General features: G+C 53.9%; 1 protein-coding gene across 1 annotated transcript in view; it reads left to right on the forward strand.

Moving 5' to 3' along the window:
• Positions 1-22609, forward strand: part of KCNH4 (potassium voltage-gated channel subfamily H member 4) — a 48210-nt gene continuing 25601 nt past the window's right edge. The window contains exons 1-4 of the mRNA XM_090044374.1: positions 1-228; positions 18648-18881; positions 19666-19797; positions 20620-20747. Of these exons, the coding sequence (XP_089900500.1) occupies positions 153-228; positions 18648-18881; positions 19666-19797; positions 20620-20747 (570 nt within the window). The 5' untranslated portion in view covers positions 1-152. The remainder of the gene's footprint in view (positions 229-18647; positions 18882-19665; positions 19798-20619; positions 20748-22609) is intronic.

Consider the following 22609-nt stretch of genomic DNA (forward strand, 5'->3'; position numbering starts at 1 on the left):
GGGCTGCCCCGGCGCGGTCCCTTGCTGCCCCGCGGCGCTAGGGCCCTCCCGCGGGGCGGCGCCATGCACCTGCGGAGGGGGCCGGCGCTCGGGCGGCGGAGCCGAGCCGCGGCAGCCCCCGGCCGGGGCCGGCGGGGCCAGTGAGGGGCAGGATGCCGGTGATGAAGGGCTTGCTGGCCCCGCAGAACACCTTCCTGGACACCATCGCCAACAGGTTCGATGGGACACGTAAGTGCAGCCGGGCCCTCGCTCCCAGGGCGCTTTGGGGGGGCTCTGGTAGGGGGCAGTTGGGCTCCCCCGCTGGCTGCGTGTGGGCACAGCTGTGGGGTACCCCCTTGCAGTCCCCTTCCTGGCTGCCCCACACTGCTGGGCTCAGCATCGCCCGCCCCAGGAGACCTCCAGGAGCAGGGGTGGCAGGGGATGGTCCCCCCTTTGTGCCTCCCAAAAGTCCTGAGGGCTTCTTCCCCCCACCAAGTGGACCACTGCTGCCACCCTGCAGGGCCCCCCACGTCATGCGCCTCTTTCCCCAGCAGCTGGGCTGCGAAGCCGCAGCACAGAAGGGTGAAGGATGGGATGCCCTTAACGGTGCCGCTTTGCTGTGGCCGGGGGCTGCATGCCCCTAGGAAAAGCATGGCTGGGCTTGGTGGAGGCCGCTAGCTTTCTGTGGTGCAGTGTGGCATCTCCCAGGCAGCAGAGGCTTCTGCCTAGCAGATCTGGGACAGGGTGGGAAACTTGCTGCGCAAGTAGGAAACACTTCGTAGGTACTGGGTGCCTTTCTTGGCATCACTGCCTTCTTGTGCGGGCTTGTTCTGCACTATCAGGCTTCCCCCTGCCCCCCTCCTCCACAGCCCAGGTTGTTATCTAGGTACCAGACCTGCAAGGAGCCCTGGGCTTGGTGAGGAGAATGCCATCTCCAAGCTTTCCCCATTTGCTTGTCACTTGGTGGAAAGTGTCAAGAAAAAAATCCATTGCCAGCTCTCAGATGCTTCCCCCCCAACCCCCCTCACAGCCTCTGGCCCCCTCCTTGCTTGAATTTCCATACCACCCAGGAGGCTGCCTGGGTTGCGAAACGCTGCCCCCAGGGAAGGTACAGTTAGCATGTTTTTTTGGTAAATAAAATGCCACATTGTAGGTGAGAGGATTCCCACCTCCTCGCCCCACGCCTGCCCAAGTAGACTGCAATTTAAAAGCTTCCAGAAAGATCAATGAAAACTAATTTAGTCTTTCCTGGGACTCCTGGAAAGCCTTTCATAAGGAGACTACCCCCTAACCCTTTATCTCCAGGCAGTGAGCTGCTGTTCCCCAGATCAGCGCCCTTTCCTTCCCCACCATGCTAGGCCATGGGGAAGCCAAGCCAGTGAGGAAGAAACAAAGGCAGTATAAAGCACTGAGGCTCCCCCCGTGCCAGCCCCCCACGCTGGATCATTAGCTGTGCCGAGAATTATATAAGTATGGATTAAACTCAATATTATGTGTCTAAGGCCAGGGACCAGCACTGTGGCTGCATCTAAGGCTTGCAGCTGGGATATATTGCATTACAATGAATGTTTTGCCTTGATCTGCTGTTTTCCATCTCCTCTGTTGCCAAGGGGGCACTTGGTGCCGCGAGTACACACAGCTGGCAGGTTCCTGCTCAGTACCAGGGACAGTGCCGTCTCGTCCCCAGCTGCCAGCTCTGCAGCACTGACCGGGCTTCCCACAGTGTGTGGCAGAGGGAGAATCCCAGGAAAGAATCTGGCTGGAGTGGAGCCAATCCCAGCACAAGTGCTTGCGCTGGTCTGGGCTGCCCTGGCTGCTTGTCCACCAGGATTACTGTGGCTAACTCCATGCCTGTGCTAGAGACCCAGGGAGCAGCCAGGGCTGAGGAGTGAGTGAGGGGCTGCCTAGATGCTGCGCAGCTCAGGGCTCAAGTGACAGTGGGTAGGAAACCCTAAGAATAGTCCTTGATTTCAAATGCTGCCTCCTGCTCCTGGGGTGCCTCTGACTTCAGGAGGGAGGAGAGATGTAGTTCGCTGTGTTAGTCTGAAGTCAAGTAGAAGGCAGAGTAGATTGGCACCATATAGAATAAGCAAAGTAGGTCAATATATAGCACAGGCTTTCATGGGCTGAAGCACACTTTGTCAGATGCTGTTTCTCAGGAGCGAGGAAGTCAATTGTTGGCTCTGGGAGCTCGGTGTCCTTTTCCCACCCAGCTGCCTCCCCCTGCAGATGTTCTGGATGCTCTACACCTGAGAACTCTGGGGGCACGGTGCCCACCATATTCAGGGGTGGTGTCTCATCCTGGTCTGGCCTGGTGGCTGGGGTGGTCAGGGCAGCTGGTCTGGGTTGCACAAAAGTTTGCTTTAGCTCTAGACTCTCCTGTGTTAGTGTAGAGTTGTTGGATAGACAAGGGATCAGCAAGGTGGGAAGAGGACACCCCATGGAAATCTTCTGCTAGGGGAAGCTGGGTGGTGGGAGCCCCTCCTGGCCAGCTGGATTCCAGGGTCTCCACTGATTACAGTGGGAAGACAGCAGCTGCTAGCCCTGGAGCTTATGGGCTGAAGCTATTTAGAAATCCTTGTGTTTTCCACAGAGAAAATATCTGATGAAAACAATTTTGTTGTTGCTTTTAGCTGATTTTATTCATTCATTTATTTATTTAAAAAAGAACCTCAAAACGTGGAATTTTTTCCTTTGCTGAATTTGGGGAGCTTTTCCTCCTTCAGGTTTTCATTTTTGGAGAGGGGAAAACCCCCCACTTTTTTTGATGGAAGTGAAAATTAGTTTTTGTGGAATCCTTCTGGTATGTCATGGGTCCACTTCCCGTTGAGCAGCAGGCTGGAGTGGGTTTCTTGAACTGGCTCTACAAGCCAGCATGGGGAAGCAAATTGTTTTGTCCCTTGGTGCTATGGTGCTGGTGCCACCTCGTGAGGCCAGCTTCATGTCATCCAACCCAGCCTGGGCTCAGGGAACTCACTGCCCGGGTAGGGAAAGCCAGTGTGTTTGGGCTGGTGCTGTTGCCAGGAGGAACCAGGCAGTGGCAAATGATGTGAGATGCTCCCAGGCAGAGGAGAACCAACCCCCTTTGAAGGGGGAGGGAGGCTGGGGCCAAATGTACACTTCAGGGAGGTGGGGGTGTCTGAAAATCAGGCCTTGGGCACCCCGAGAGCAGCTCCCACCCACCAGTCCTGTTTTCTGGGGGACATGGGTTCCTCTGCTCAACACCCCTCCAGTCATCAGTATGGGCCATACCACACTCATTGCTTCCTCTTTGGGCACTCAGAAGGGGCAGGTGGGTGCCCTAGCCTGCAGACAGGTGTGTTAGAGATGGGCAGGTACCTTGAGGCTGGTAGTGGGGAATGGCCCTGCCTGGAGTTGGGGTTGGTGGTGATGGAACCTGAGGCCTAATTCCTGTGACTCCTTTGGAGGCAGAGATCACCAAGCCCCATGCCACCTCCAACCCTCTACTGCTGCTGTCACTGCCCCCAGTTTCCCATGCCTCCTAACCACTCCCTAACCTATGGGAATGGGCTGTTGATAGGGCAGGGCCTGGGTCCTAGAGGGGTTAGGTGGGGGACCTGGCTAGGGGCAGGTTTTGTGCAATGAGACTGATGATGGGGTGTAGGGAGACAGAAGGTGAGACCATTGTAGTGGGGCCCACTGTGCGCAAACAAGGCAGACAAAGGTGCAGGCATTCTCTGCTGCGCTGGTCTCTCAGCCCCAGTGCAGCCTCAGCTCCCAGCCAGCCCAGATGTTCCAGACAATACCACAGCGCCCGCCCACCCCCCGGTTAATTATATTTTTGAATCCCAGCCCCCACTCAGTTCCCAGCACGCTGTAGCCTGCGGCAAAGGGCTTGATTTCCCCCAGTACAGGCACACACGCCTTATTCTCTCCACACCTTTGAGGAAAATGACCACACATGAATGCAAGGGGGGAGGGTGAAACTGTGATTAATGCAAAGAAGGAAGAACCAGGACTCCTGGCTCTTGAAAGAGAGTGAGGAAGGGGTGTCAGGACTCTTGGGTTCAGTTTCTTCCTGTGGGAGTGAAGCAGTGGTGAAGGGGTTGGGATAGTAGCTGACCAGTGAAGACTCCAGAACAGTACTGTCACTGAATGGCCGTGAGCCAGTCCCTTCCCCAGTCTGCGCCTCAGTTTCTCTAGCAGCAGGTTGGAATTATGTGGCCTGCAGGATCTAGAAATGGGCAAATACCTTCTCTGGGCAGGCAACAAATTTTGCTTTTCAGGGTATCCAGGGCTGCTAGGAAGAGCCAGCTGGATGCCACTGGATGCCACTTTTGGGAGCAGTAGGAGGGAATGGGCCATGAAGCAGAGGCAGGGGCCCAGCAGGGCTCTCCCAGGTCCCTCTGACTTGGGGGAGTCCTAGAATAGCTCAGCCCAATTCACTTCCCAGAGGCAGGAGAGGGACCCAAGAGTTCTCGACTCCTAGTCACTCCTCATTCAGTCATGTTTGGTGGCTTCTGCTTGACATGTCAGTGTTAGAAGTTGTACAAAGACTGAAGTGTTTCTCTTTGTTGAGCAGAACTCCTCAGAAGCAGCATGAGCTCCAGGTCCCAGGGCAGGTATCAAAAGAGAGGGAAGCAGGCAGACTAAATTGCCCCTGCAGGCAGACTAAATTGCCCCTGGCTGGTCCTGGTTACCTGGGTGGGCCTACCTGGGTGGGCCTACCCCCAGCCGGCCCCAGTTGCCTGCATGGACATGGGTGCCTCCTTGTAAGTAGCAGCTCTTGGTGTGCCCAAGAGGCTACTTAACAGGAAAGATGCACCTCTGTCTAGCCTTGGGCATCTGACTCTGTTCCTAGTTTTTTGAGTCCTACCTGTTTGTTCCTAGTTTCTTGTTCCTGGAGTCCTGTTTGTTGTCTCCCTGGCTTCAACCTTGTTAGTGCCTACTGGCGTCTTGTTCTGGACCCCTTTGCTTCCAGACTGCCTTGCCAGTCTCTGGCCCTCTTATTCCAGACTACAGTCTTCAGATGGCTGGCTCCTAGGTTGTGGCTTTAGTTTGGTGATTGCCCATATCCTGGTCCCTTACAGCTATAGCTGCCTGCCCCAGACCCCCTGGCCAGTGACTGCTCTGGATCTCTGCTTTCTGCTCCTGATTCCCTTGACTCAGGGTTCTGTTCCAGTGAGCACCCACACATTGGTCCATATAGATCTTGACCTCTTGCAGGGACTAGGGACAGGGGAGACTCTCAAAGCCAGGTGCATTCAGCTTGGTGCAGAAAGGTTGAGTGGTGCAAAGAACTGAACTGTAACAACTAGTGGCTTGGCTTGGGCCAGGAGGACAGGCTGTAAGCAGATGAGAAAGGAGGAAATTGGGTGGGAGTTGGGGAGCCATAGGGTGGCTATTGTCAAGGGAAATGGCCTGAGAGAGAGAGAATGAACACCTCTACAGGTGTTGGACTGGCCAAGAAAGGAGGTGGCTGCCTCTTCATAAGCAGTTCCGAGAGATGCAGGAAGGCATGGGGGGGAAGGATCCTGGGTAGGTACTGAGAGGCATCAGCAGATCTGGTTTAGGTGGGGGAGATGTTATGATAGGAGAGGATTGCAGGTCAGAATTAAAGGGTGTCAGCAGAGCCCTTAATCCTCCTAGCACTGGGATAGGAGGGGGCTGCTGGTTGGGACAGAGAAACATTAGCACTTGTCCCCCCAGCAGCCAGTCAGTGACTGGGGGAAGGGGGTAGTCCCCTTGTGGCTGATTGTACAGATGTGGGGGGTGATGGAGGGGTCCTCCTGCAGCTAGTTGCATACGCCAACCCTGTCCCAGGTGCCTGTGGTGCATTTGGGATTGATAGTGTGGTTGGGGGTAGAAAGGTTTATTGACTTAACAAAAATACAACTACATGTAGTAACAAGACAAACAATGACAGACCAGAACAATTTGCGTCAGCAACTTGTTGGCATTCCCCTCTGATGCCTGATGTACAACAAATTTCTTTTTCCACATATTTCAGTGAAGTTGGGTGTCCTCGATCAGAGCGGTCCGAGAGGTACCAGGAAGGACCCTGGTATTCTGTCCTTGGCCTCCTTGAAGTCCATGGGCTCACTGATCCAGGCCAACAGCTAACTAATCCTTTTCATAGAGCTGTATCTTCCTTCAGAATGATTTCCAGATATTCCAGCCAATTTAGAGCTTCTGAACGGTTCTGATAACGTACAGCCACTCAGATTTTTTTTACTTCAACTGTCCTTAGACTGACCAGTAGCAGTACAAGCCTTGTATTCCTTTGATAAGGTCATTTTAACTACGCCACAGGGCCTTACTACTTCAAGGCTTTGCTAAATTCACTAGGTCTTACTTTATACAAGGCCTTACTACATCTTAAACTTTAATTAGGCTCTTAGCAAAACAAATAGCTTAATATCTAAATAAACACAGAAAAACACAATCTAGTCTTCACAGAGCCTTCAGCAAGCACTTTTATCACACAGGCATACTTTTCAGCTGTCACAAACCCAGAAGCAGCATTCCCTCTAAGCTGACCAGAAGTGCCTGCAATGCACCCGAAAGGCCAGGGACACTCCCAGAAGTGGCGAAGGCACTTCTCCTGGCACCCCCACTCCCTAGCTGGCTCTCTCAGGGGGCCCTCAGCACTCCCGCCTGCTGCCTAAGCAGAGAATGCTACTGTGATGTGGTGCACCAGCACTTGGGGGGGGGTGCGCTTGCACTCCCTATGCATCACCACTGTGTCTGAGGATGAATGACCCATGGCTTGCTGGCTGGGTCCTGGTCTCACCCTATCAGTCCTGTTAGTTTGGTACCATTACTCCAGGTCTATGCTGCAGGATCAGGCCTTCAGGTCTCCTTCCTAGGAATGGAGGAGTGTCATGAAGCGCAGGGTGTCAAAGGCCTACAGCAAGGCAGCAGCCCTTGACTTCAGGAGGGAGGATTTCAATGAGGTAAAGGGACTGGTTGGGGAGGCATGGAGGTCCCGGAGGGGACGGGAGTTGGGAGTCCAAGAAGAGTGGTCATTCCTGAAGGAGATGATCCTTCAAGCCCAAAGCATGACAATCCTCATGCAGATCAAAGGGGGCAAGAGTGCTCAAAAGCCCCCATGGCTCACCAAAAGCATCCACGAATGCCTCAAAGCCAAAAAGGAGGTGTACACCTAATGGAAAGGAGGGGCCATCACCAAGGAGGATTATATCTCCTTGGCTCGAGATTGTAGGGGGGCTGTTAGGAAGGCTAAGGCAGAGATGAAACTGGGAACTTCTGGAGAGACTAGACATGTTCAAATCAGCAGGTCCTGATGATCTCCACCCCAGAGTGCTGAGAGAACTGGCAGAGGTCATTGCAGGACCCCTGGCACAGCTTTATGAGCACTCATGGTGCTCTGGCGAGGTGCCTGACGACTGGAAAAGGGCCAATGTGGTTCCCATTTTCAAAAAAGAGAGAAAAGAGGACCCAGGAAACTATAGGTCCATTAATCTTACCTTGGTCCTGGGGAAGCTCTTTCAGAAAATTATGCAGGTGCACATCTGCAAGGGAGCAGCAGGAGAGTTTATGCTTAGGGGCAATCAACACGGGTTCATTCAAGGCAGGTCCTGTCAGATCAACCTGGTGGCCTTCTATGACCAGGTCACAAAAGCATTGGACGCAGGTGTTGTGGTGGACATAGTCTTCCTGGACTTTAGGAAGGCCTTTGACACTGTCTTTCACCCCATCCTCATTAAAACATTAGGCGACTGTAGTGTCGATGCCTACGCAGTCAGATGGGTCGCAAATTGGCTGGAGGGCCACACCCAGAGAGTGGTGGCAGACAGGTCTTTTTCAACCTGGAGGGATGTGGGCAGTGGGATTCCCCAGGGCTCGGTCCTCGGGCCCACACTGTTCAATATCTTCATTGGTGATTTGGATGAAGGGGTGAAAAGCACCTTATTCCAGTTCGCAGATGACACTAAGATGTGGGGAGAAGTGAGCATGTTAGAAGAGAGGGACAGGCTACAACTAGATCTTGACAGGTTATAGGGGTGGGCAGATAAGAATAGGATGGATGATCTGATGGCCACCTATAAGTTTATCAGGGTGACCACCAGGATCTGGGGGAACGTTTGTTCACCAGAGCGCCCCAAGGGATGACTAGGTCGAACGGTCACAAACTCCTGCAAGACCGTTTCAGGCTGGACATAAGGAAGAATTTCTTCACTGTCCGAGCCCCCAAGTTCTGGAACAGTCTGCCAGCGGAGGTGGTTCAAGCACCTACATTGAACACCTTCAAGAGCAAATTGGATGCTTATCTTGCTGGGATCCTATGACCCCAGCTGACTTCCTGCCCTTTGGGCAGGGGGCTGGACTCGATGATATCCCGAGGTCCCTTCCAGCCCTGATGTCTATGAAATCTATGAAATATGGACAAGTGTATAAGGTGCTGCACCTGGGGAGGAAGAACCAGCAGCGCACCTACAGGCTGGGGAACTCCTTCCAGATGACCCCAGCCAGATGCCCATCCAACCTCCTGGGATGGGAGAGTCCCTGTTCCCCCCAGCACTACTGGGGGTAACAAGGAACAACAGCCATAAGTTGATGGAGAGTAGTTTCAAGCTAGATGTCGGAAGGCACTACTTTACTGTCAGGGCGGCTAGGGGCTGGAACCAGCTTCCAAGAGAAGTGGTTCCCTACCCTGGGGTCTTCAAAAGGAGGCTAGACAGCCATGTAGCTGGGGTCATTTGACCCCAGCATCCTTTCCTGCCCATGGCAGGGGGTCAGATGATCTGCTTAGGTCCCTTCCAACCCTACCAACTATGAAACTGTGATTGAACCAGGGGGCTGAGGGCCAGGACTCCTGGGTTCTCTTCCCTGATTTGTTGCATAATGTTGGGACAGGCAGATGATGCTATCACTTCCTTTCCACCCTGAAAGGAGAAGGATGCTGTACTTCCCAGCCTCGCTTCAGCCTCAGCTTGAGCGGAATCCTTTAATGCTTTGGGAACTGCTGTATCCTGGATGTGGCGTGGAGTAGGCAGCCCAAGCACACACTGGGTCTGTGCTATCACCTGTGGGCTGAGGAGGGCTGGCCCAGCTGGGCAGGGGCACAGAGTTTAGAATCGTAGAACAGCAGGGTTGGAAGGGACCTCACAAGGTCATTTAGCTCAGCAGAATCATCCCTGATTAAACCATCCCAGCCAAGTGTCTGTCAAACCTGCTCTTAAACAATTTTGCAGGGTGGAGATTCTGTCACTTTTCTGAGGAGCCTGTTCCAATGCCAAACCACCTCCACAGTGAGAAAGTTCTTCCTACTCTCCAACCTGAATGTTCACTTGCGCAGTGGTGTGGACAGGGACTGAATTCTGGGGCACTCCAAAACCCATGTTTTCCTGGTTGAAGGTTTTGCCTTACAGGCCAGATAGCAGCAGCAGGTCAATGTGGTGGGGCTCACAGTATCAACAGTTTCACCTGCTGGCTATGCTGCATAAGTGTTTTCCTTCTGGTGCATATCTACCTCTTTGTGTCTGCATACCTTTGGCATTTCAGCACAGAGTGCTGACTCTGGGCAGGGGCAGAGGGCAACTGAGATGGTCCAGCACAGGACATCAATTGCTTCTGTTTCTTTGGGATGTGATTGAAACAAATGGATGTGCTCAGGCTGAATAGTGATTGAACCTCCAGGAATGTTGTTCTGGAGATTTGCTTATAATCTGAGGAGTGCTGGTAGCAAATGTGACTTGGTGATATATCAGACAATGGCTCCCTGCTCCCAGCCCAGGGCCACATGTCCCTGTGTATAGAACTACAGCTCCCCTGGATGCCTGCTCTTTGCACTGAAGGCTCTTAGGAGGACAGACAGGACCAGCCATGTGCAGCCCCTCACTGTAGACATGCTGGTAAGCAATGCAACATGTCTGTACAAATACAGATGCTTAGGTAACAGATACTGCACCTATGTCCCCAGCATCAAAGAGCTGCATGGTACTAGTTAGAAGGGAGGTTTGATTTGTTACACAGGATGCAGTGTTCTTCCAACAGGGCAAGGGCCTGGGGCATTGGCATTTGTTTCTTCAGGGGCCTTTTGCAAATATAGGTGGGGAGGCATCCTCTGGCCCCGTGCTGTGCCCAGTAACCTGGGGTTTGGCCTCAGTGCTCTCACTGTGTATGCCAAGAACAGTGCATGCTGGAACAGGGTGATTTCATAGATTTCATATTTCATAGATTTCATAGTAAGTCCAGTCAAAGCATCCAAGATAACCTTCAAGCAGCGGGGTCTGGCAATTTTCCCTGGATCCCGGAGCAGGTTCCAGAAGAAAGTCTCTGAGGGAGCTAACACAGATGATGAAGCATCAGGAGATGCTTTACAATGCCAAAGCTGCTGCTTGCTATGGGATGCATCCAGGGACTGTTTGCAGACAAAGCTTGTGAAGAAGCAGGATAGCCCCCCTCAGCTGTAGGAGTGACTTGGTTCATGTGGGGCTGCCAGGCAGATGTGAAGCCCAGGGCGGGGAATGTTGGTCGGAAGCACGTATGGCCCCCACACCATCCCCACTGCCTGTCATTGCTGAGAGCTGAGTTTGAGTCCACCCTTGGATCTGATGTGCTGTCATAGGAACAACTGTGATGTCATCGGTCCAGCACTCCATTATTCATGACCACTTTAACAGAGCCAGTCCCAAGAAGCCTATGGGGATGGATTCCTCAGGGCTTTCAGACCTGGGGTTGAATGAGAAGGATCTGTACCTAGGAGCAGACACTTCATGTGTGAGAGCCAGAGGCAGCTGCATGTACAAGCTGGCTGTCCACCCAGCTTCTCTACCCCAAGCGCCATGATTATACCCTGCTCTTCCCCCATTACTCAGCTTCCTCAATGGCATCAAGAGTAGAGGCATTCTTCCAGCCAGAGCTCTTCCTGACAACCCGTGCTTGAAGACCCAAGTCCCCCCTGCTCTGAAAGAAGGCTTACTTGGCACAGGGCTGAAAATGCTGGTAGTTGCTTGTGGCCACAGGTGTCTGCCTCGAGAGCAGAGGCTGTCCAGTTTAGCAGTACAGCCTGCATCATGGGGAAAACCTCCCACCAGACTGAAAAGACTGTGTGGAGATAGGCTCTTGGGCTGCTGGCACCGGCCTCTCTGCTTGCATTTGTTCTGTTGGACAAGGTAGTGGCCAAGATGCTCCAGGTACCTGATGGTCTTACTCCTAGTAACTGAGGGACCCCTGGTGAGTCCCTCAGTCAGGTCAGGGCGTTGGGAGAGGAGGTCCTTTACCTATTCCCTGGTTTCTTCATGGCAGCTACTTCATGGGGCATCCACCTGATGGCCTGAGAACTCCTACTTTGCCTCCTCAGGAGCAGCCCCTGCAAGGACACAGTGGGACTTTCCTCACCCCATTCTTTTACTGGGCAGCAGTATCTCCAGTAAGAGTTTGGGAGGCTCCAGCCCATTCCTGGTCACAGCTGCTGTTAGTGCCTGATCCCACCAGAGAGAGTGCTATGGGAATACTGGCCCTGTAACTCTTGGTTGGGGCAGGGTCTGTGGGAAGGAGGTAGGGCTTTATGTTCCCTGAATTCAGGGGCTATGCAGGGCCTGGGCCACCCAAGGTATAATTTAGAGCAGTGGTTCTCAAACTTTTTTGTACCAGGACGCATCTGTAAATATCAATGGCCAGTCCTGACCCAGTGCCCCTCACTCCTGACCTACTGCCACCTGCCCCCAGGCCCCAGCCCCCCCAGTGTGTGGGGGGGTGGGGGCATGGGTGGCTCCAAGCAGCTCCTTGCAGGCTGGAACTCTGTCTGCAAAAGCCATGGTTTCCCTTGTTTTTCTCCTTTTAAATGAGAATCAATTTTTAAAAGTTTGTTGATCCACTTTTGAAGCTTGTTCACTCCCTTTTCATATCTTCTTGCAACCCATCAGCTGAGAAACACTGATTTAGAGCAGCTTGAAGGCTGCTCTGATTTGTGTTGTGCTCTGCCCTGGGCCCCAGGAGATTGCTCATAGTTCATGGTTTCCCCATGTTTCAGGGCAGGGGGTGAGGCTGGTGCTGAGCTCTGAAGCCAGAAAGCTGATTCTCAGGGTTGTCCCCACTCATTTTCAAGTCCTTTCATGTTGCCAAGGTACCACTGGGAATCAGGGCTTTCTCCCTCCAGAAAGGGCTGCTCTCTCTGGCTAGGAGCCAACTAGTCACTACTGATAGTACTTGGCTCTGTGCTGTGGCAGGATGGGGATTGAGTCCCAGCATGCTGGAGTGAGGGATTACCTAGGTACGATGTCCTGGCTGACTCTTTCTGTAGCAGGTGCCATCTACCCACCCTGTGTTCGGCCATGCCCAGAGCTCTGCCCCTCAAAGGCAACTAGTACTAGTACTAGTGCAAGCCTGCATGGACACCAATGACTTCCTTGGCCAGCTACATTCCAACACCAGACTTGGGCACATATAGGAGGAGATAGGACTTCCCCTGTGTTACTGCAAGAAGCTAGGATGGAGTCAGACCTTGGTGCCCACAGTTCTGGATGCTGAAGCTGCCTCCAGAGTGAAGGAAGGACCATGACCCAAGCACCAGGCACAACCACCCGAGCCCATCCCTAGTATAACTTGTCCAAGTATGCTGATGTCAGTGGAGCAACATCCCCCGTTTATACCACCCAGGTGAATGGAATGGGCTTGGCCCTGCCCTTTCTGCTATAAATTGGAGTGTCCTCCCCAAACTCATTCAGTGAGAATGGCATTATCCATGGGAGCAATCTATCGTGTAGGAAGGGGCTGAGATACCCCAGTAATGGGTGCTGATGAGAGAGACTGAGAGAGCGGGTGTTACACCAGCTACAGGACAGTCCTGCTCACAGGCACCCAGCCTGCCTCTCCCTGAGCCATTGCCAGTGGGACAGAAAGGCATGGATGGTAGAGATGGTGTCTAGCTCAGCAGTTAACTGTAGTGCTGTGCAGTAGTGTAGTGTAGTGTAGTGTAGTGCTGGCGCTCTCCACCTTCATTAAGAGCAGCGTTGCTTAAATGGGGTAAGGGAACCCTGGGGACAAGTGATGAGTGTCTGGAGAGGATGGGGGTGAGGGGGAAGAAGAGAAGTGGGGAATAAAAATGAAGGAAAAGGCAGAGGGAATGAAGAGTCCTGGGCTGTGAGTGGGTAGGAGTATAGGCAACGCGTAGGGGGGGAGCACGTGCTCCCCCTGAGATTGGCCATCTCTGAAGCTGCCACTGGCGTCTGCAGATGGTCGCTGCCTGCACCCCCACCCCCTTGCTGCTGACGTGGCTGTGGGTGGTCCCCACTTGCCCTCATCACTGACACTGCTGCCAGCACCTGCGGATGGTCCCGGCTTGCCGCCATGCTGCACCCCCAGTTGCGGGAGGCACCTGTCATTCATGGGTAGGAGAGCAGTGGCAGGAAATGTTCCTCTCCTCTCCTCCATGGTGTGGATTCCTTATGGCACCCAGCCATACAGCAGCCTGGAAGAGGGGCACTCGGGCCAAAACCATGTGAGAACTGCCAGGGCAATGAAGGAGGACTTAAGGCAGTGGTCCGGGGGGGAGGGGAGGGGAGCTGCCAGGACAAAGGCAGCCACAAAGCTGGCCTGGGCCTTTAGCTTGGGGGCCCCGTTCCAGAATCACCACATGCTTATCTGCTGTACAGAGGGCAGAAGTGCCCAGGCTGGCATGTCACACCACTGTCCCTGTCCCCTATAGGCATTTTAGGGGGCACCTGCCATTTAGTGACACCCTTTTCTGGTGGCGATCCATCAGAGCTATGGGTACCCATCTCTTGGGTTCCAGGAGGCTTGATCTGGGCACCCACAATGAATTACCACCTGGAAAAACTTGAGCCTCCTTCCCTTCTAGGCCCTCCTTCCCTCTGCCTAGAGGGGTGACAGGACTGGACCTTGGTGGACTAGGAGAGGTTTGCTGGATGTGTACGCAGGGCTTGGAGGTCCTTGGTGGAGAGGCCACAGAGAGGGGTTGGGGGCTGGAGATTATTTACCACCCCAGAGGTAGGAGTGACATGGGAGGTGGGGAGGGACTGGGAGATCTCAGGAGGGGCTTGGATCTTAGCAAATGGTTGAGCCTGGGCCCTGGAGGTGCTGCAGCTTTAGCGGAGGATGCAGCTGGGTCGCCCTTGGTTACCTCTGCAGCAGCCTCGGTCAGGCGCACAGCCACGAACACTCCTGCAGTCGCTCTCTTGCTGAGGGGGTGCTGGAGTAAGGACAAGGAGAACAGCTCTTGGCTGTACAGCCTTCCTGTGTCCTTTATTGCTTCCTTGGCCATGAAGAGGGGGCTGCAGCCAGTGCAGTTCAGTGCTAGTGAACCCCACTGTGCCCAAGCTGCAGCCTTTGGCAGGGTATGTGGTGCTGCCCCATTGGAACTGTGCCCCCTTGGCTGTGTGTGTCTCGGGGTAGCTGCACAAGGGTCTGACATCCCAGCTGTGCCAAGAGGAGATTCCCATAGTCTGAGCTCCAGCTGTTTCCTGGGAGCAGCTTCTCGCAAGTGGAGCCTTTTTATTTTTTAACATGGCACCCTCAGTGAGCTCATAAACCTGGCTCCTAGGAGCCAAAATCACACTTCAGCTGCAGCCATGAGCTATTTTTTGATTCCCCAAGTTAATCCCATGCTTAGCTGCAGCAGCAGCAGCCTGGGTGCATCCCCTGTGGCTGGAGGGGGCTGCCACACTGGGATCATGCCTAGATGGCATGTGTTTCCATGCCCTCTACTGCCCTTGCTCACACCCGTCTCTCAACCTGGCTCTCTGGGCCTCTGTCCCTGCTTCCACAGGGGCACTGTGATCATGCGATAGCATGTCATTCTTTGCGCTGGAAACAGGTTTCGTAGTTTCTAGGGTCGGAAGGGTGTAGGTGGTGTCAAGTAGTTTGCTACTGTGACATCATAGGCAGGCAGGGCCCAGGGAAGAAGCTGGGCTTGGGGGGCGCATGTCTGGGGGATGATCCAGCAAGGTGCGAAACAATTCGGCAGAGGTCACTAGGTTGGGGTCTTGTGTCCAGGCAACGTGAGTGGGCAGACACCCTGGGTCTGCCCTAGCTGATGCTCTGCCCTTGCTAGAAGGAAATCCAGGCTCTGCTGGCTCAGCTGGCTGAGCAGTCTGGTTCCTTGGCATCCCTTGTGCTCCAGACCATCTGTCTGTTCTGGCTTGATGCCCGCCAGCAAGGTGCCACTCCAGCCCTGTGGGGCACAGCTTCCTCCCACAGTGGGGAAGCCTCTGACAAGAAGCTGGGTAGTTGGACAGGGAACCAAGCAATGCTGGTTTGTGCCGCCTGTGTCTCTGCCTGCTTAGGGTTAATCCAGGAACAATTAGAAGCTGTACTGGAGGTGACTAAACTCAGATGTCCAGGCCTTGCCATTCTGTAACATCCCTTGGGATCTAGACACTTCTAGATGCAGTGGCTGAAACGCAGCCGCTTTTGGGATGGATTATGGTAGGTCTTTAGCATGGCAGCAGCATGTAAGACCAGAAAAGCTTGTGTTCAGTGATGGCAGAGTAGACCAACTGCTATCTTAGCCCACACAACTTCCAAGCAGCCTCTGGACCTTGGCTTTGCAGAAGACTTTGGAGCCTGAGCAGATGACAGGGCCCAGAGCCCAAAAAGGCGCAGCATCTGCTCTCATGATTCCCATTTCTCCTCCAGACCCATGTCCCCCCAGTCCTAAGGACTGGTAGCACCAGATTAACTACCCAGTGCTACAATAGTATAGACCTGACGTAGCTCCCCCATCATAGATGGAGCTAACCAGTAGGGCCGTGCAGGTTTGGCTAGCACTTGGTGGGTTGCTTTAGACAGCGATGAGCCTGTCCTGAGCAGGGGCCTAGAGTAGATGTAACCTCTTTCTGGCCTGATGTCTCTATGACTATGACACAGGCATCAGCCCCAGCAGGAGATGTTTGTCCCTCTGAGGGTGAGCACAGTGCTAGTGGCAAGGGTTTTTACTGCTCACTGAGGTCTGCAAGGTTTGAAGCGGGAACTGTGTCTAGAGGGGTAGCACTATGCTGCTGTAGGGTCCTATGCCTTGTGGGGAGGAGGCTGTGACTGAGGTGAAGCTTGCTGTCTTTTGCCTCCCACAGCCCTTGGAGTGTTATCTGTGAGCCACATGTTTGTTTGATGGTGCTGGCTTCTTACTGTACCCTGAGGGGGCTTCATTGTGGCAGTAGCTGGCATGTTCCGTGGAGAGACTTTAGAGTCTATCACTCTGTAGCACTGGAAGGTTGTTATATTTCCTCAGCACCCTCCCTGCATCCTGTGTATGAGCAGGATGCTGCCTTCTCACATGCCCTTTTCACCCTGCTGTGGGCAGATACCAGGCATGGCGGTGACAGGCATAGCTTATTCCCATCGCTCAGAGCAGGAGGATGTTTGTGTGCCCTGGGCACAGCAGGTGCTGTGCCCCTGGGAGGTAGGGGTCATGGGACCGTAGCCTCAGTGGAGACTGGCTGCTTCTCCTGGCTGGGTTTGTTGCTGTTGCTGTTCAGCTGCCTTCACCCTGGCAGGGAGGTGGAAGCAGCAGATTTCAAGTGGGAGGCGTGAATTGCTTGGCATCATGTCTCCCATGAAGACAGAGGCCGGAGCTATATCTGGGCTCCTGGACTTGCTCTTCCTTGCAGCACCAGGGCAGGGCATGGCTGGCTTGCCTTGCAGGGGCAGGGGCCACAGCACAGGGCAGCTACAGCGCAGGGAGAGGCCCATAGGAGTGGCAGCAGGAACAAACTGTATATGGTGACTTCTGGAGCCTTTCCTTGGGTTTCTCAGACCTGGGGCTCATGACAGAGCTCAGTTGCCATGAGGGCTTCTGATACCACAGAGGACCCTTAACATCCCGTGCTGCTGGTGGGGGGTAGTAAGCGGGCAGTCCTAACTACCTAGCTGTTCCTTCGGCGTGGCCAGAATCCTGTATCCCTGTCCCATAGTACCGCAGAGTGCTCTGTATCTGCCCTGTGACAGGCTGATGTGTGGTAACTTGGGAGAAAATTGGCAGGCAGGCTTCAGGCCCCTCACAGCAGTCAGTCAGTCTCTCTTGGGGCAGAACCTGTGCCTTCCTGGGTGCCTGATTTCTCTCCCTTTGGCTACCAGAATCCTAGCAGGGATAATGCTTAGTGCCCACGCCTGTGCATGTGAGATGCATGCAGCTGGAGCAGGGTGGGAAGAAGATGTGGCTCAGAGTCAGTAACAGGGTCAGATTTGAAGTGGGAGGTTAGGAAGGTAGGGAGTGGGGGCCTGGTCTGGCCTCACCTCATCTCTGGCCCCACCTCATCTCTAGCCCCGGTCCATCTCCCCCAGTGAACTTTACACTCCTGAAGTTGCTGCTGTGTGGATGGTGGTTGGTGCTCCCCTGAGACTTCGGGAAGCCTGGGTCTGACTCCCAGCCATCCCACAGCTACCCCTCTGCCCTGGGGCAATCCCTGAGGCTGCCCAGACCTCAGTGTCCCAGCTGTGCAGTGGGGAATGGTTCCTACTCAGCCCTAGCACTGGTGGTAATGAGACTGCATGGCTGATGCATGGGAAGTGGAGTGTGGGTGGGTGAAACTGTCCCTTAGGCACATAACCCATTTCCTATGGGTCACACATGCTGGCTAACTTCACTAGACTTGTACCTGACTTCCCTCCTTCCCCCCACCTGTGGGGCATTCCCCTCTTCATCCCCTCCACCTGCCTTCATCTCTGGACACTTATTTGGATGAGGAGATCCTGCCACCACCTGGCTGAGGAGACTCCCCCATCCCGGCTAATCCTGCAGCCAGCTTTCCTGTCACTCTCTCCACTCAGGGGTTGCTCCCTCCCTCAGGAAGTGAAGTTGCTGCAAATGGCACGTTCCTCTTGCTGAGATGCTGGTAGCCATGAACACTGGCAAGCTGCAGTCAGCCTGCAGTGCTCTGCCTGGGGACCCCTTTCAGTCTGTGGTGGTGAGGGTGAGCAGTGGAGGCAGGGAAGGGGTCGTTCTGGGAGTCTCTGACTGTGTTGTGGGCTGTGACACTTGTGGTAGGAGCCCCAGTAGGTCAAATGCCATCAGTCACACAAGCATCCCTGTGTTTTAATTCTTGGTGGTCTGTAATATCTCGGGGCCCACAGAGCAGATGACTCCATGGTGGGTGTGGTGCAAGCATATGAACAGAGCAGGGGGAAGGTTGAGTCATTGAACAGTACAGAAAAGGCCTGGAGGTTGCTAGAAGAGTGGAGTAGCACATGGCTAGACTCACTGTTCAGTTAACAACTCTGAGGAAGTGACAGGAGGAAGGTGCATCTCACTGATTGATTTATTTTGTCCTAAATTTGGAAGCTACTGAGAGAGCCTGCGTATGTGTGTGTCCCACAGTTAGAGCAAGTAGAGCAGCACTGGAAGCCAGGATGCTTAGGTTCTGTTTCTAGCTCAGGGAGTGGGATCTAATGTTTAAAGCAGAGGGGAGTGGGTGTAAGGACTTTTTCTGCTCTCAGCTCTAGGAGAGTGGTGTCTAGAGCAGAGGAAATTGGGAGTTAGAAGTCTTGGGCTCTCTTCCTGGCTCTGGACAGGGACTGGGGCCCAGTAGGTTGAAACACTGGCTGAGAGGCAGAGCTCCTTGGTTCCTGTCGTAGCTCTGGAAGTGGGGTAGGGTTTGGTGGGTTAGAGTAGGAAGGGGCGGGAACCAACACCCCTGCATCCTTTCCATGACTCTGGGTTCTCTCCTGGCTGCTTCAGGGTACAAACATGGCCCTTTATGGGTCTGCCTATCTGTTCTTTCCAGACAGCAATTTCATCCTGGCCAATGCTCAGGTTCACCGTGGCTTCCCCATTGTCTACTGCTCTGATGGCTTCTGTGACCTCACTGGCTTTGCCCGCACTGAAGTCATGCAGAAGAACTGCAGCTGCCGCTTCCTGTACGGGCCTGAGACCAGCGAGCCTGTCCTGCAGCGCATTGAGAAGGTGCTGGATGGCAAGCAGGAGTATCAGACCGAGGTCTGCTTCTACAAGAAGGGTGGTGAGTGGCAGGCAGGGCAGTGGGTACCTGACTCACTGCACAGTAGCAGGCATTGGGTTGCAGCAGCAGCTTCTGAGGCCTATGCAGTTGCTTGGGTGGGGAGGCAGTCTGAAGCCTGTGCACCATATGTCCCACTTCAGCCCAGAGAGTCTGAGAGTCAGAACTCCTGGGTTCCATTCCTGGATCTGGAAGAGCAGGGTTTGGTGGGGTAGAGCAGGAAGAGCTGTGAACCAGGACTCCAGAGGGCCCCCTGCATGGGGATGGGGGTTAAGGCTACAGGACCACATGGGCTGCCCAGCCACTGGGACACCAAGCAGGGAGGAGAAAGGACTGCCCCAGAAGCCTGTCCTTTGTACTTACCCTCCTGCTGCTTTCCAAGCTCCATTAGCACCAGAACTGATCTGCCAGGCTTTATAAACAACTTGAAGGCTCAGTACATGCCCCTGGCCATCAGGGGAATACTAGCCCACTGCTGCTGCTGTCTCATGGAGCTATTGCCATAGCTCAAGCAATCGATCACAGTCCATACTTTTAGTGCTGCAGTCTGGAGTTCACCATTTGTAGGGATGGATGTTGCCCATAAGAAAGCATTATAGGAAAAGGGAAGAGTCTTGGATAGTACTTCAAAACATGCCCTAGATGAAAGGCTCTCCCTAAAGTTCTGAGCTGGATCCTCCACTTGGCTCCCTCCTTGCTTCCTGCAGTGCCGGCATCGCCAGCCCCTTCTGGTGGGGCTGGTGAGGGGAAAGTGTCTCTTATCTCAATTCTATCCGTTTCCCTGCAGGAACAGCCTTCTGGTGCCTGCTGGACATTTTGCCCATCAAGAATGAAAAGGGTGAAGTTGTCCTCTTCCTCTTCTCCTTCAAAGACATCACTGAGAGCAGGGGCAAGAACTACCAGAGTGACCGGAAGGATGGTGAGCCTTGGCTGGTAGAAAGGACTTGACCTAGAAAGCAGGCAGAGGGGATGAGAGCAGGATGCAGCGGGGAGAGGAGGTGGGGGCAATGTACGATAAGGTGATATAGAAATGGAATAGGGACAAGGTTAAAGAGTGGGAGTGCTCTATCTCTGGCCCATGAGCCAGATCCAGCCTGTAGCACCGTGTCATCCAGCCTGAGGGGCTCGCCACAGGTTCAGAAGTTTGGTGGTAGAGGAGCATTGCTGCCCAGAATGTGGACCCCTGGGAAGCTCTGTGTGTTGGATTGGTGCCTGATCCCACCATGCAGGGCCAGGCAGGGGTGGTGTGAGAAGGGTCTGAGGGGGAGTGCTGGCTCCCCAGAACCTAATCATGGCAGGCAGGGTGTAGGAGGGGGCAGTGCTGGAACTCCAGGGCCAATCCTGGTACATGGGGCAGGGAGGGGGCAGTGCTGGGCCCCAGGGTCCTATCTGGCCTGCAGACAGGCACTACATTACTCATCTGGCCTTCAGGGCCAAAAAGATTGAGCACCACTGCTTTAGAGCAAGGGTGGATCCTCCTGACACAGCTGGTGCCTTCCCCCCTTGTGCTTGGGGGTACCAACTGGGAATGGCTGGGAACAGTTTTTTCCCTAGTGGAGTTGGGGCAAGGTAGCTGAATGGTGCGCATCCTGTGCTCTGCATTCATCTCTGCACAGCCCTCATGTGAAAGCACACCTCCTTGAGCACAGGTTGAGCTGCACCAGTGCTGACTAGCTGTGGAATGGGCATGGGAGCAGCTGCCCTGGGGCTGGGAGTCTGAACTCTTCCTCCTCTGTCTCAGAAAAGCACAGGAGCAAGAAGGCAGGAAGCTTGCACCTGCGTGCAGCACAGAGGCAGGGTCGGACAGTGCTGCACCAACTCACCAGCCAGTTCTCCCGGAAGGACCGGGGAGAGATGAAGATCAGCAGTGTAAGTACCCACACCCAGCTCAGGACTCTGAAAGACCTCTTTGCTTGCTTGATGCTTTCTAGCCCCCATGGCTCTGAGGTCTCTCCAATGGCCCAGGCTGAATGCAGTGAGCCAGATCCTGTTCCCATTACCCTGGCAGAGTCCTTCTAGGTGGAGGAAATGTGCAGGGGCCCCTCAGGAGCTGTGGTGTGGGGCAGCCCTCCCAAGGAGTTGGAGGCTTGTACTTTAAATGGAGAGGGAGCCAGCAGTTTGCTTTTGCAATATATTATTTAGTTCCTCTGTCATTCAGAGCTGCAGCCACTGCCATACAAGCCACGTGGCTTCTCCACTTTTCCTTGCCCCCTCTTTTAGCCATGCCTGCTCATCCTTGGGAATTTCCAGGCACCCTTCTGCTGTGACTCTCTCCTACTGCCTGCTCTCTCAGGAGGTGTTTCTCTCCTGCCTTTCATTCTCCCTCCAGCATGACACCCATGGGCAGATCTGTGGCTTCTCCTGCTGCCACAAACTTCACTATTCCTTGGGCAACATGACACTTTTCCTTCGTGCTTCATAGCACTTCTCTGTGGGTCAGCGGAGGGGTCTAGCTGTGTGGATTCCCTGATCACTTCTTAGTCTTTTGGCTAAGATCACATCTCACTGGGGGCATCCAAACTCCCAGGTCTCTGGGCCTGGGATTTGTACATAGGATGCCCATCTGTATATGGGGAGTATCTGAACTCCCTGGCCTATGGGTCTGGAAGGTAGGATGGTGGCCCAGTTAAAGTTGTATGGCCTGTGGGTGTTTATAGACATAGTTATTGGATTTGGACATTGGGAATATAAAATTAGAATTAAAAAGACATGGAGACAAACTCTCCAGTTGCCCAATCCACAGCTCATCTGTGAGATCTGACCCGCCCTCAGCCTCCTCTGGGTTTGCAGTGGGAACAGTCACCACTGTTGAGTCCTGATTAAATGCAGGGGTTTGTTGCCAGTAGTGGTTAGAGTTCAGTGCAACCAGGAACAAATGCCTGGTGTCTCTGCTGGGCTCCACACTTAGATCACTTGTCATATGTTAGAACCCAGCTAAAAATTTCCCTGTGCACAGCTCTGCTGGACCTGGGACCAGAGGGAATTGGCTGCACAGAAGCTGATAAAATAAATCTGGGGAGAAATGAGACCTGAATGTTTAACAGGGAGGGAAATAAACTGATTGACCTGGGGCTGGGCCTCATCCTCAGCAGTTGATGTTACATAAATGTAACTGGCTATCTCTGAGCAAACTGCCTTCACTCAGTGCAGGACCCCTGGGCAGGGTCTCTAGCCCTGTGCTGTGTATGCTGTGTGACAGCCCAGGCGGTGGCTGTGATGAGGCAGGTTCTCCTTGTGGGCCTCCCCTCAGTTTCCTAGAAATGCAGAATTGCTTGGGAGCGCAGGTAATTCAGCTCCTGCCACGTGCCTTTGTCTTTGGTGTGACCTGAATTCCTTCACGGCACCAGGGACAGAAGCGCATATGAGGGTCCCTGGAATGTGTGCTTGGAGTTCCCTGTAGAGAGATGCCAGCTTCTCCTATCACCCTTTTGCTGTTGAGAAAACCCAGCTGCTTTGTATCAAACACAGATGAGCCTGCTCTGGTGGAGCCCAGTAAGAAGACTTCAGCATGCCAGGATGTGCAAGCTATGGAGAATCAAGCAGGAGTGGAGAAGGGGTTCTCTTTGTGCACAGCACTGTGGAGACATGGCTGGACCCCAGGCCCAGGTCTGGTGTCCATGCTGCAGAAAGGATGCACAGGATTCAGAGAACAGCTCCAGGGATGTTTCCTTCTCTGGAAAACCTGCCTGGGGGATAGAACCCAAGACAGCCACTCAGCTCAGCTCACCCAA

This window comes from Crocodylus siamensis, chromosome 4, assembly GCF_052110815.1.
Source record: "Crocodylus siamensis isolate JL-2025a chromosome 4, ASM5211081v1, whole genome shotgun sequence".
In the NCBI taxonomy this organism is placed as follows: domain Eukaryota; kingdom Metazoa; phylum Chordata; order Crocodylia; family Crocodylidae; genus Crocodylus; species Crocodylus siamensis.